We start from the raw sequence: 14,853 nt of genomic DNA on the forward strand, positions 1-14,853 counted from the left end.
ATGACTGTATAAAAGCAGGAGGGGAGTTCCCACTGTGGCACAGTGGGTTAAGGACCTGACTTGTCTATGCAGTAGCTTGGTTTGACGCTGAGGTACAAGTTCCATCCCCAGCATGGCACAGTGTCTTAAGGAAATGGCATTGTAGCAGCTGTAGCTTTGATCCAAGCTGAGGCTCAGATTCGACCCTTGTCCCGGAAACTTCCATATGCTGCAGATATGGCCAAAAATAAATAAGTAGGAGTTCCTATTGTGACTCAGCTGGTTAAGGACCTGATGGTGTCTCTGAGAATGCAGGTTCAATCCCTGGCTTCTCTCAGTGGGTTAAGCATCCTGTTCTGCTGTGGCTGTTGCACAGGCCCCAGCTGCAGCGTCAATTTGACCCCGGCCCAAAAACCTCCATATGCCTCAGGTGTGGCCATAAAAAGAAAATTAAATAAAAATTAAAAAAAAAATAAAAGCAGGAGATATCACTTCCAATTGTGACAATCAGAAGTGGTTTCATGGAAAAGATGAGACACAGATTGGACTGTCAAGGATGACAGAAGTTAAATGAGAAGAAAATAATGAGGAGGACATTTCAGGCAATGGGAAAAATGTAAGCACAACATTGAGCCAGCTGTCACAAAGTTTGAGAGAATAAGTGAAATCAGTTGAATGGGGATTCTAAAAAAATAGTAGAAGGTTGGCAGAGTCGGGGGAAACCAGATTATGGACAACTTTGATTTCAGGAAAAGGATTTGGAATATACATTTGGTATATGGACTTATGCAACTTATTAAAGGACTGTCAAGATAATATTTAAGGAATATTAATCTAGCAGTGATGTCTACAGTGCATTCAAGCAAAGAAAAGCTAGAGTGAGGACATTATATAAATATTAACAATAGTTAGATGTGGGGCTTTGAGGGGCTAAACAACCTTGGAAGAGGTAAGACAAGACAAAAGTGAATCTAAGTCCAAAACATCTGATAAACAGAGAGCTATTATTTCAAGCAGGGATGCCCACAGCACTTTCTAAAGTAGAAAAATTGGAGTAATTAAACATATTGAGGTTGCATCACTGAAGATCTAAGGGAGTTTCTGCTATGGAGCAGAGGGTTAAGAATCCAACTGCAGAAGCTTGGGTCCCTGCAGAGGTGCCAGTTTGATCCCGGGCCCAGCACAGTGGGGGCATAATAGAGTGCAAGGGGTTAAAGGATCTACCCATTGCTGCAGCTACCAGCATAGTTTGCAGCTGCCTCTTGGATGCAATCTCTGACCTGGGAATTTCCATATGCTGTGGGTGTGGCCATTGGAGGGGGAAAAAAAAAGATCTGAAACAAACTTTGGCTCATGAATCCAATGAAAATAATTAAAAATAAAGCCAGTTTTTTGGGGTAGTTTTTAAATTATTTTAGTCATTCACTATTTATCTCTAGTTTTCTTAGAACAAGTGTTAGGATCCTTTGATTGCAACTAAATTTCTTACATGGACCAAAATGGTTCTTTCTTAATATAGGCAATACTTGGATCTTTTTCAGATTTTACATTAGAGCTAATTGTCATATGGAATATTACTGAGCTAGGAAATACTTACCCTTTCAAAAAATGTGTTGTGGTATGACTAAGTATTTTTGAATGAATGAATAGAGCCTTTTTTATTAGATGTTTTCTTTAAAATGTGTTAAAACGCTTCAAAGCTAGTGAAATTAACAAGTTCTTTTTAGTTGAATTTTGCTATATTATAGGCTTTTAATGTATTCCTTTTGAAAGTTCCACAGTTACTATATAATCATAAGCATAAGAAACATTTTACTTACCCTACAATCATTTTAAATTTCATGGGCCAAATTCTCCCTTCAGATGTACTTTTTATAACTCCTACTGAAGTGAGTGGAAATTTAGTTAGACTATTTAAGGGCAAAATTTGGAATCACATTTGCAAGATACTGACTTTTCCTGATTCATGTTTTATTGAGAAATTGGACCTTTAAATTGGCTAGGATTATCTGTAATAAAGTATTTGAACTTGATGCCATTTAGACATATTGGGAAAAGAAGAAAAATAATGTTTTACTGCAGGTTGCTACTTTTCAGGTTTTGACTTTCATTTTCCATGAAAAAATATAAAACTGGAGAATTAACCTCCCCATCTTCCCCTACTGAGCTTGAAAGTTAAAAAGCATTTCAATTGCATGAGTAAAATATTTTTTATAGCATATAATAACACTGGAGCTCCAGGAGACTGGCAGGCAAAAGGAAAGGAAATAGAGGGTGGAAAAGAGGAATGTATATGAAATATTGAACCCAGGAATCCAAAATAAATGAACCAAATAGTTTTAAGATTAACTCATATTATTTCATCTCTATATTCTCATTGTGTGAAAACAATTACAAAGATTTCAATTCTATTTGGTGTTGACTTTAATTATCTTTTCTAAATATTATAATAACAGCAATCCCAGAAAAAATTCAGTCCTGTGTGAACAGAATTCTGCAAGGTATTTTGCTCATTGTGCGTTGCCTACTCTGGGCATCAGACTTTTGATGGCAGAGCATAGGTAAAAGTCATTCCCAATTGCATTGATATTTATTTATATATAGGGCCGCACCCACGGCACATGGAAGTTCCCAGGCTAGGGGTCATATCAGAGCTACAGCTGCCAGCCTACAGCACAGCCACAGCAATGCCAGATGCGAGCCACATCTGCGACCTCCCTCACAGCTCACAGCCATGGGGATCCTTAACCCACTGAGTGAGGCCAGGGATCAAACCCAAGTCCTCATACCCATGAGTTGGGTTTGTCACAGCTGAACCACAATGGGAATTCCTGCGTCAACAGTTAATTGCTTTTGGAGGAACTTTAGTACCTAATGAAAGATTTATTTAAGGTAATACGGCTTATCCTCTCAGAACAATCTGCATTTTATTCCTCACACCAATGCATCATGTGTTGTGTGTACTGTTTACTACATACGCTAGATGTGTTGTGTTCTGGTATTTGTCCCATGTCTTCCCATTTCCTAACATGTTGTGTAAAGCATCAGTTTGGCCTTTGTGAATCCTCTCCCCTGACTCTCATGTTTAATATGTTCCTCGCATTTGCTCTTTTAAGTTAAAATGTCCTATCAACTTCTACTTTTAGGAACTTGTGCACTTGCTCAAACACAACGTATTAACACTGAGTTTTATCAATTGATGCTTAGAATAGGCTTTCTTCTTTCCTTTAGGCCCTGCAGGATGTTTGCTGTGTCCCTGCAAGATAGTGTTACTGCTCCATTTTTGTGTTCCCTTTCTACTGGTAAAATAAAGTCTATAGTGACAAATGCTATTGAAGCCTCCTTGTCAGGAAGACTTTATTTCCCCAGAGAGTCACTCTACCTCCAGCTGGGCAGAAACAAGGACTACATGGGACATTTGTCCCTTGTAGCACATTAAATAGACCCCTTGACTCCTATTCTCCTCATTCCCCCCCCAAAAAAAGTAGTGTCCCCTTACAGTAATATTTTTATGCACTCTTGAATTTGCAAAGTCTGATAGACCTGTATAGGCTATTCTTTGTGTTCGGCACATAGTTGGGAATTCTAAACATACTTGTTGAAGGAATATATGATGGTCTTACAGATTTATTTTTTTAAGTGGATACCAGATGATTTGAGTTAAAAACTGAAAAACGTATGAAATTATAAATCAATTGGGAGTATAATCAAGAATTTCAAACTGAGAGAATATGTTTAACACAGTTTGCCGACTCGTGGGTTTATTTATTCCTCCTTTGAGAGACATATGTGATCGATGAGTCCAGAGAAGAAAAAAGGTTCTGACCAGCTCCCATAGGCAGTTTTTAGGATCCGGCTTGTTTTGGTGGAAGCAGCATTGTCTTATAGCCAGCATTATACGGATATTAAAGATATTGTTCTTGTCCTGGAAAGATAATTGGGGGCTGCCGTGTGCCACAGTGCAAGTTAATAGACTCATTTCTGTGTAATTATAGCAAAACCCAGATGGTTTGGTGAGGAATGTTGAAGTATAGTTATGAAACTTAGTCTTGATCCATGGTAATAATAATAATACTAACTTCCATTTATTTTGAAACTATTTTGTGCCTGGGGCTCTGCAGAAGAGGCATTATCATTCTCATTGCACAGACAAGGAAATAGAGTTTTAGAGTGGTTGTTAACCTTTCCTATGGTCTCATGTTAATACTTCTCAGATCTGTGATTCAAACTCCATATTCCCTGATTCCAAAATTCTTGCTGTTTCCATGACTCCCCACCACTGCAACAGAGACTGGGAAGCTCTCCTAATAGAAAGGAGTTTCCCATGGTAGGAGCAATGGGGGGACACTCTTCTGGCAGTTATGTCTGGAGGAAGAGGTTTCCAGAAGCTATTTTTGTGGGTTGCCTGTATAATTTAGCACAGACTCTGGCACAGTCTATGTGATTTTTTAAAAAGTCTTTTTGCTTCCTTCTAGTCCAAGGTTCTTTATAGGAAAATTTTGCAGAAACATTTAGAAATGATGATTTGAGGAATCAGTGTGATGCCAATTTTTTCTTCACAGCTGCATAGTGGCCTTTTATAAAGAAAGACTTAAAATAACTGAATTTCTCAGGCAAAGAGAACAACAGTGCAAAGGCTGGCTAGATTATAATTCATGGAGGAAACATTTGACCCAATGGTTAAGAGAATCTGTTATTTTTGCCGTATTTGATTATTTGAAATTTTTTGGTATCTTTTCTCCAGAGAATGCACCTGTCACACAGCCAGAAGGCTTCAGGTTTGGTTTTCCATATTTTAACAAGCTTCCTATAACAAAGAATTTAAGTTACCTTCAGGGCAAGCAGTATTAGTAACTTTCAGAATAATATATTGTTTCTTATTTCAGTCAGGTTATTTGATTTAAAGATTATACTTCACAAGTTAGGTTTGGATATAAAAGCTTAAGATTGATAGACCTATTTCAGCAACAGAAAATTTTGTTGTGTTAGCAATAAGTGACAGTCATATACTACTGCCTAGTTACAAAGACTTTAAAACAACGTAAACCAGGGAGTTTGTGGCGCAGCAGTTTAAGGGTCTGCCCTTATCACTGCAGCGGCTGTGGCATGGGTTCAGTACCTTGCCTGGGAACTTCCAAGTGCCACAGGCACAGCCAAAAAATCCCCAAAGTAAACCAATGTTAAGGAATATTATTTTCTTTAGGAGGCCAAGTAAAATATATTTTTCATTCATATGTAAAATATGTTAATATTATACTTGGTTGCAATTGGAAACAACTGAGGAAATTCTAAAATTAATGATCTTAGAGTTCCTGTTGTGGTGCAGTGGAAATGAATCTGACTAGGAACCATGAGGTTGAGGGTTCAATCCCTCGCCTCGCTCATTGGGTTTAGGGTCTGGTGTTGCCATGAGCTGTGGTGTATGTCACAGATGTGGCTTGGATCCTGTGTTGCTGTGACTGGACTGGTGTAGGCCAGCAGCTGTAGCTCTGATTCAACCCCTAGCCTGGGAACCTCCACATGCTGAGGATTCAGCCCTAAAAAGCAAAAAAAAAAAAAAAAAAAAAAAAAATGATTTTCAAACAGTATTAATTTGCTATGATTGCATATTCAGCATAACAGGATGGAGTTAGAAGCTTACCTTTCTGATGATGAGATACTGTGTGAAATTTCAATGTGCCAAATGTAAGAAGAAAGAACAGTTGGCAGCAAGGTCTTCTTGTGGAGACCCCAATTCAGTAGGGAATCACATCATCCATTGTGTATGAGCCCCTTTTTATTGCCAGGTCACGAAGACATCTGCACTCAATTGTGATGTTCATTTCAAATAACACTTTCTCTGGAAAGTTTTTTTATTGCCTCTGTGCTAAATAATTAGTAAGACATAATAATAATAATAATTACTATCTTCATAGTATCAGAAACTTTATAGAAACTGATCGCTTAAACTATGTTCCTCCTTACTCATTTTGAATGGTATATTAAGAAAGTGCTTCCCCATTTTCTTCTTTTTCCAGCCACATCCACAGCATATGGAAGTTCCCTGGGCCAGGGATGAATCCAAGCCGCAGCTGCAACGTATGCCACAGCTGCAGCAATGCTGGATCCTTAACCCACTGTACAGCCTGGGGCCAGGGATAAAACTGTCATCTCCACACAAACAAGCCGGGTCATTAACACACTACGCCACAGCAGGAACTCCACCCCATTTAAAAATAATAGTTCAGTAACCATTTTATTTTAGTAAGGGAAAGGAAAACCAGTAGAACAAATTGAGTGGTGCTGACAAACATAAGAGCATTGGTATTGCTTTTTGGTTAATTAATTCTCTTAAATATTATCATTTTTGTGGATTAAAAATTTGTGGATGAGCTAGGCTCTGGTTATAAATAGGTGGAGCCTCAAAATATCTGCCAGGTTCAGAGAAACTTTCCATAAAAGGGGAGTCTTACAGTCCTTCCTGCAGAGGACATATTCTTGGAGAATCACATGGTTCTGTCTTCTTTTAGACTCAGTCCCTTCGATCAAACTGGAGCAGCTGGCCATAGGGCAACTATTTAATTGACCTTGGCCAATCATATTTTCTGTGGAGTTCTAGAGGAGGAGTTGGAGAAGGACTGAATGGGGACCTGGAAAAGAGAGAGAGAGAAAGAGAGGGTGAGGGAGAGAGAGAATGAGAGAGAGACGTGGAGAGTTTTGAGTTCTGCTTGTCCTGGAGGTGCTGCTAAGCCTCATGGGAAGTCTATGTGGAGAGTGAATCAGACCTGAGTCGGCTGGAGATAGAATGAGAGACATTGGAATCAGCCATCCTGAGTTTTTTCCTCTACAACTGCATGGAATCATGAAATTGATTAAGATCAATCACCTTTCTCTTAATTATTTTTTTTTCTTTTTAAGGCCACACTTGTAGCATATGGAGGCTTCCAGGCTGGGGCGGGGGGGGGGTGAATCAGAGCTACAGCTGCCAGCCTACACCAGATCTGAGCTGTGACTGTGACTTATACCACAGCTTGCAGCAACACCGGATCCTTGACCCACTGAGTGAGGCCAGGGATTGAACCTGGATCCTCATAGACACTATGTCAGGTTCTTAACCCACTGAGCCACAACGGGAACAGCAATCACCTTTCTCTTAAGTGGGACTAATAACATGCAATTAGTAAATGTAAAATGGGGCTAATAACATTTACTTTGCAGGGCTGTTATGGCTTTAAGGTAATGGATAGTATCTGCTATATACTGGGCTCAATACATGGAAATAATTATCCTTGTTGGTTTCTTCCTCTCACTTTCCTACAGTTTCATGTTTCCCCTGATATCTGCTCCACAAAGAGCATCTGACTTTTGGGATGAGCTAACTACTTATCCTTTGGTTTTTCTTTTTTTTTTTTTTAGGGCTGCACCTGGGGCATATGGGGCTAGGGGGTCAAATCAGAGCTGCAGCTGCCAGCCTACACAACAGCCACAGCAGTGCCAGATCCAAGCCACATCTGCGACCTACACCACAGTTCACGGCAAAGCCGGATCCTTAGCCCCCTGAACGAGGCCAGGGATCAAACCCGTATCCTCGTGGATACTAGTTGGATTTGTTACCCTTGAGCCACAATGGGAACTGGCTTTTCTTTTTATAAGGTCACTTACTCTAGTTCCAGCAACTTCTAGGTTTCTTCTAAATAAATAATCTTATGATTCTTCTCTTGTACGGCATACACGTCTTCTGTATTGCCATTCAAAAACAAGAGACTAAGGAAAATTTAATGGCAGACGTTTTTAGGTTTCAGTGTCATCTTTTCATGGCACTATTGCTGCTATGGAATCAGTGCCATGGAGAGAATGGCTTTAGAGCAGGAATCCAACAACTTCACTCTAGATTTTATTTTTAAGGATTTTTTCTTCTTTTTTTGAGTCACAGCAAATACATCTTTGTTCTTTTTTGCTCAGGAAACTTGGTTTTATGTTCATTTGCTACAAAATCCTTCTGACTCTCAGAAAACTGAAGATAAATAAACCTCGGTATTTTTTTTTTCTATCAGGCTTTTAATCTCCCATGACAGTTGGAAACAGTCATTAATAACCAAGACACACTCAAAAGAAGCTGAAAGTATGTGTGGCAAAATAATTAATGATTATAAAATTATAGTTCAAGTCTTCCCTGTAGTGAAAAATACAAGGCCTGCACCAGTACACATGTTTGTATTAAATAACTAGAGCTTAATTTAGGCATAACATTGAAAAAAATTTCCTCCCAAAGCAAATTTGAAGGTAAGGAGAAATGTATTTGGAGTAATTTCTCTTGTGTCAAGATAGTGCAGTATTCTCTCGAATAAGTAAATCAGGTGCATTGTAGTACTTTAATATCAATATTTTTATTTTCTTATTTTTTTTTGAGGTTGGATTTAAACTCTTGATATAAAGCAGACTTTTAATTTCCCGTTTTTCAAAGACAATATTGAAAGGTCACTTTCTAGCTTTAAAAGTTTTAAGAAATGACTCATTGTACCACTACTGTCTTATAGGCTTCAAAATCAAATTTCCGGTCAGTATTGTGCATTTTGACTTGGCAAACATGTGTCCTTTTTTATGTGTTGTAAGAGAGATTATTTTGAAGCTTTTGTTGCTGGTTTCTATGTTTTAGGTAGTAGATCTTCAGAAAACTCCAATAAATAGATGAAAAGAACATTGCATATTTTAATGAAATGTATGTTTGTGTTGGTTGTAACAAAATCTCTCAGAGATTTAGAAAAGATAAGGAAAGTTTTTCATTTTATTAATTTCAGCATTATCTTTACAAACTTTTTTAAAAACACATCCTAATTTGTAAAGATGCCTACGTTCAGAAAGATGAGCATTCTCAAGCTGACAACTTTGTTCCCCAGAAACATAGCAGCAATCAAAAGGGAGCTATGCCAAAGCAAGGGTCATCAGTGAATGAGGCTTGTGTCAGACTAAGTCCAGAAAACATTTCTTTTTCTCTTTAGTGACCAAAAACTGTGGAAACTTTTGTGCCCAAAGAGACATGGCAGAGCATTTGACTGAGGAGCCAGTGTGGCTTGAGGACCAGGGATGAAAGGCTCTGGGGGACAAGGACAGAGTGCCCTGGGAAAAGTGCCATGGGCCACTCTCTGGATTGTGGTCTGGTTCCAGCTGGGCCCAGTGGACCTGGTCTGGCCTCATTTTAGCACTGGCTTAAAGGATTCCAGGAAAAACCTACTTAGTCCAGATTCTTTGAGGAATACACGAATTCTAGGCTCACCATTGACTAATTTGAAAATCTCAGATTAGCTTCAGAATTGACTTTTAATTAAGACATATTTACCGAACCCCTATTACATGTTTCAAGGCCATCTCATTTCAAATTCCCCCCAAAACAAACTTTATTAATTTATGTGCTCTTACAAAAAGATGCCTTCGACGGTAGGTCACAGGGATTAAAACTCAGAGAATGATTAAGGCATAGTTCTACTTACTCCTGGCAAAACTATCCTTTGGTTTTTCAAAAAAAGAGTCATTTATTTATTTCATTCTCTAAAATCTTAAATATTATTATAACATGATTTTTTTCTTTAAAAACCTTTTTCTAAACTTTAATAAAATCCTACTAAGGAAATTAGGAACTGTTTGTGTTCTAAGGCTTTCCTTAGATCTGAAAAATCATTTCCATGGTGCTTGTGTTGTTCACAAGACAACAGGTCCCAGGTGGAGTTACTTATATATCACCAAACTGAGGCTTAATTAATTTCGGCTCTACTAGAAATGGAAGCTTAAGCCAACTGATTGGGAGGTGCCTGATCAGCATTAGTAATGCGCCTGAGAGAATCCTGCTATCTTCTAGAAGAAAGAAAACTTGTGGAGTTCCCGTTGTGGATCAGAAGTTAATGAGCCTGATTAATATCCATGAGGACTTGGGTTCAATCCCTGGCCTTGCTCAGTGGGTTAAGGATCCAGCATTGCCGTAAGCTGTGATGTAGGTTGCAGATGTGGCTCTGATCCTGCGTTGCTGTGGCTATGGTATCAGCTGGCAGCTACAGCTCTGATTCGACCTCTAGTCTGGAAACCTCCATCTGCTGCAGGTGCAGCCCTTAAAAGACAGACAGACAGACACACCCTTTCCAATAGCCAATCCACATTTTTTGCCAGGTAAAGCTTCCCTGTTCCTGCTCCCCTCTGCCTGTAGAAGTCTTTCATTTTGTACAGTTCCTCAGAGCTCCTTTCTACCTGCCAGATTGGATGTTGTCCAAACCATGAATTGTTGAAAAAAACATTTAAGACCTTTAAAATTTATTCAGTTGAATTTTTTTAGCACTATGGTCTTTAATTTTGCAAATTATCATTAGTATTAGTATTACTATTAGTTGATAAGAAACATCAAATGTTTATTGGTGACATTAATAGTTTTCACGAAAAGAACCCAGAACAGAAAATTGTCAAGAATATCAAGAAAAATGAGAGTTCCCAGTTCCTCTTGATGGTGAAACTTTTTTTAAAATTTTCTTCTGAGCGCAAAATCTAACTTCATTAAAAGCACTAAAAGAAGATGTGTGGCATCACATCACTGTTGTGATACCAGATTCCACTGTGCAGGCATGCCCTCTCATCTCCGTCTCCACGGCTCTGTGTCTGAAAATAATTGGCCTGGTGATTTTTTCAAGCAAGAGAGGACTCAGGAATAGCTTATTTTTGGAAGTTTAAGAACTTCCTGGGGATTAGGACACCATAATAGAACCAGTTTCCGCTGGACTTAAATATTCAGTTATTCATGACAAATTTTGAGTTAATTTGAAAGGCGTTAGTGGCAGGCTGGGTACATCCCCTTTCTCTGAACGTTAATCAGCCTATTTATTGGTCCCCTATGAGTTCAAGACTCTGAAACAAGGATGAAAAAAACCTGAAGCATAACTCAGATGCAAAAGGATCAAAATTTCCTAGACCTCAGGGACTGCTCTCAGCAGTCTGGCACTAAGTATGCTTTCACTGTAGAACTTGTAAAGTTATTTCTGTGTATGGTCCCGGCTCGGTCAAGGCCCATTTCGTTTTGCATCTGAGGACTAAAATTCCCTGATTGGGAGTACCGCTTCAGAGGGGCAAAACCCAGAGCCGGGTAAGGGCGGGTCCACACGCTGCCTAACCCGGCGCAGGGTGCGGGCGGGTCGGTTCGGCTCCCCAGCCTCCGGGTTCGAGGCTCCGCGCCCGGGCGCGGGTCCGAGCCGCCAACTTCGAGCCAATCAGCGCGCGGCGTCCCGGCGCCCGCAGCGTCTCGGCGCCCGCAGCGCCCCGGCCCGCGCCCCTCACGCCCCCGCGGCAGCAATGGCAGCAGCGGCCTCTGCGGCTCCCGGCCTCGGCAGACCCGGGACGAGGAGGGGCTGAGCCGCGGGGGATCCTGGAATCCGCGGGGAGGTGGGGATTCTGGGAGAAAAACTCCATTTCCTCCTTTCCCGCCGGCCTCTCCCCTCCACCCCGGCACCCCAAATTTCAATGTGTCGCCTCCTGGGCGCAGAGCGCTGGTGTTGAGCGAGGCGGCGGCCGCGGCTGGGAAAATGCTGGGCATGTACGTGCCGGACAGGTTCTCCCTGAAGTCTTCCCGGGTTCAGGACGGGATGGGGCTCTACACGGCCCGCAGAGTGAGAAAGGTGGGTGACCCGGCGGCGGCCTGCGCGCCCCTACTCCCGCCGCGCGCTCCGCGCTTCCAGGGCTCGCCGCTCCTCAGGGCCGGGGGCTCCGCGGGCTTCACTCGCGTCGCCCCTCGCCGGGCCGACCGGGAGCCCCGCGGGGAGGCTGGGGCGGCGGGGGCGGCCTTCACCCGTCGCGCCTCCCGAGCGGGCAGCGCCACGTAGGTGTCGGCTGGGCGCGCTTCGCAGCCGGCCGGTCCAGGGGCGGAACTGCCGCCGGCCGCCCTGCGGCAAGATGTCTTTCCTCCCCTGCAGGAAGTGGGTCGGGATGGAGCCTCCCTCTTCCTCGGGTCCGGGAGCTAGCCGCGTCTTGGCGTTGGCATAGGCACACGTGGGCGGGTGTCTTCCGCAGCCGCCTTTCTGCCTTTGGGATGAATAATATGACCAGAAACGCCTGGCTTTCCCAGTGGGGATGGAGGCGCCGCCAAGAGCGCCGACGCCCCGCAGTACTTAACCTCCTTCCTAGACGCCTTTTGTGAATTCTAGGAGGTTCCAACTGGTTAATGTTTTATTTTCTGAACTTTTCTCTCAGCTTCTTTGGATTTTCCTCTCTCCATCCAGAAATTTAGAGATAGAGTAAGATCACCTTGCCCTGGCCATAAAGAACCGCCTAGAAGTGTTGGAAGTTGAAAGCAAAGGCCTAGGGGAAGATCATTGGAAAATTCCAAATCTTTGCTTTTGAGGAGACCTGTGCTATAGCCGTTTTGCAGGATGTGTTAAGTCTAAAACCAAGGAGGCAGTGGTGAAGTGTCCAGGGTGATGAAAGCCAGCGTTTATTGAGCAGATACTTGGTGCTAGGGCTGGTACTTTACCTCTGTGAGTAATTTCACCGGCACAACACTCCAGTGAAAACAGCCTTAATCCTCGTGTAGGAGAGAAGATGACAAGTGCTTCCGGGTTAAATTTCCTGCTGAGTGAGTTAGGCTTGAACAGATCCTTCTTAGTCCAAAACTCATATTCTTTCCAAATCTTTTTCTTTTTTTTTTTTTTTTTTTGTCTTTTTGCCATTTCTTGGGCCGCTCCTGGGGCATATGGAGGTTCTCAGGCTAGGAGTCGAATCGGAGCTGTAGCCACCGGCCTGTGCCAGAGCACAGTCCAAGCCGCGTCTGCAGCCTACACCACAGCTCATGGCAACGCCGGATCCTTAACCCACTGAGCAAGGCAACTTCGTGGTTCCTAGTTGGATTCGTTAACCACTGCGCCAGGAGGGAACTCCTCCAAATCTGTTTCTGCCGGCTTCTCTGCACCCTCTGACCCCCACTTTGCTAGCAGATATTTTGAAAAATGGAGGTTTGGGCAAGACCAGGCTTATTCAGATAAGATATACTAACAAGAGGGTCATAAGATGCAGTGGAGACACCATGATGTCTACCATCTCAGTATTAATCTCCCCACTCCCTCACCTAAAGAGCACGTGAAAAAAGTTGAACAGGTGCTTCAGAAGGACTTCATTGACAGCAGGGCCTGAAAGCATCTCCCAGGGTAAAATTGCAAGCAATTATCCCCCTATTTACTCCTTCAAATTGGAGTTTGGGAGAATGCTTAAAGGTGAAAAGCAGGAGTAACCACTTGATCCGAATTAGAGGTTTACTGAATAGATGTTTTTGCTTAACGGATAAATGTTGAAGTCAGCATTCTTCCAAAGCAGAAGTTGAAATTCTGCTTTTAATTCTTTCTCACAAGATATGAAAATCCAAAATAGAGTTTTCTTGAAGGTCTCAGGACTAAAAATAATTTTGCTTAAAAATTAAACACGGTTCTTTATTATTGTTATTATTTTGTCTTTTCACAGCTACACTTTTGGCATATGGAAGTTCCCGGAGTTGCAGCTGCCGGCCTACACCACAGCAATTCCAGATCTGAGTTGCATCTGTGACCTACTAGGCAGCTTGTGGCAATGCCGGATCCTTAACCCACTGAGGGAGGCCAGGGATTGAACCAGCATCCCCATGGATAGTAGGTTCCTAACCTGCTGATCCACAACATGAAGTCATAAACACATTTCGTTTAATGTTGTTGATAGTAATATACAAAATATTGTACAAATATTAGAATTGTTAAATCCTTATTTTTGCCTTATTATTAAGGTTTTAGAAAAGCTGGCAAAATACATTCTTTTGATACTTTTATTCCAAATTATTTTTCTGTGAATTCAGTTATTTGGAAGTTTTTATTATTTGAGGGCATGGAGTAAATGGCTTCCCAAATCATATCATATTGCATTTTATTACCGCAGTACAGAACAGATACTTATCTTTTTCTGGCTTATGTAATTTCAACATGTAAAACACATGGGTATTTTCAATCAGGTCACATCTAGAATGCTTTGCTGTAGTTCAAGTGAGTATGCAGATGTTTGCAGTAAATCCAAATGATATACTATTAGTGACATAGTTTAGTTGTGATCACAAGGTACTCAATCACAAGGTCATTGATCATAGGCGTATTCATTGATGCCAGAAATGACCCTGGAGTCAGCTTCACCTCCTTTGCTTTCCAAAAGCTGAGGGCAGAGTTGAAATCGCATAGTAGATTTTCACTGTGCTGTAAGGCTGAATTAGAATACTGATGTATCATTTACCTGTTTGCATCTAGTTTCTCAGTGCTTAACTATTTTCCAAGTTACCTGTACTAGGTTTAACTCTGGCCATAAATCAAAGGGTCTGAGAGTATTTCAGCAGCTGTATTAAGGACCTTACTTAAAAATTTTTATGTTCTCCTTCTAAACAAATTTTTGGAATTATCACTTAGGTATGTTGGAAATTAAAGATGTATTATCACACTTTGGTAACACATATGCTTGTGTAACAGTTGTTTTAAAAATGATTGTAATTCAAGTCATCTATTGATTTCAATTCAGCAACTCTAAGCCAGACCGTGTAGCGATGTTGGAAGATCCTGCTAGACTCTTTTACCTTCACTGGTTCGGGATTCCTTTCCCAATAGGCTCCTGTAATCCTTTTTTTTTTTTTTAAATTAAATTTTTTTTTTTTTTGTCTTTTTGCATTTTCTAGGGCTGCTCCCGCTGCACATGGAGATTCCCAGGCTAGGGGTCTAATCGGAGCTGTAGCCACCGGCCTACACCAGAGCCATAGCAACTCGGGATCTGAACTGCATCTGTAGCCTATACCACAGCTCATGGCAATGCCAGATCCTTAACCCACTGAGCAAGGCCAGGGATCAAACCCGCAACCTCATGGTTCCTAGT

At 41.5% G+C, this 14,853-nt stretch overlaps 1 protein-coding gene and 1 long non-coding RNA gene across 7 annotated transcripts in view; one reads left to right on the plus strand and one right to left on the minus strand.

Annotated features, from left to right (window-relative positions):
* On the minus strand, window positions 2,707-6,766 carry LOC110262018. The gene is made up of 3 exons (XR_002346502.1): window positions 6,432-6,766; window positions 5,621-5,845; window positions 2,707-4,786 (listed from the first exon to the last, which is right to left on the minus strand). It is a non-coding gene; the product is annotated as an uncharacterized LOC110262018 (long non-coding RNA).
* PRDM5 (PR/SET domain 5) overlaps window positions 10,026-14,853 on the plus strand; it is a 195,644-nt gene continuing 190,816 nt past the window's right edge. For 2 of the 6 annotated variants that reach the window (XM_021101640.1, XM_021101646.1), the window contains exon 1: window positions 11,272-11,606. In XM_021101640.1, the coding sequence (XP_020957299.1) occupies window positions 11,514-11,606 (93 nt within the window). In that variant the 5' untranslated portion in view covers window positions 11,272-11,513. The other 4 variants (XM_021101643.1, XM_021101642.1, XM_021101645.1 and 1 more) reach the window with 4 other exon arrangements.

This window comes from Sus scrofa, chromosome 8 (assembly GCF_000003025.6).
Source record: "Sus scrofa isolate TJ Tabasco breed Duroc chromosome 8, Sscrofa11.1, whole genome shotgun sequence".
NCBI lineage: Eukaryota > Metazoa > Chordata > Mammalia > Artiodactyla > Suidae > Sus > Sus scrofa.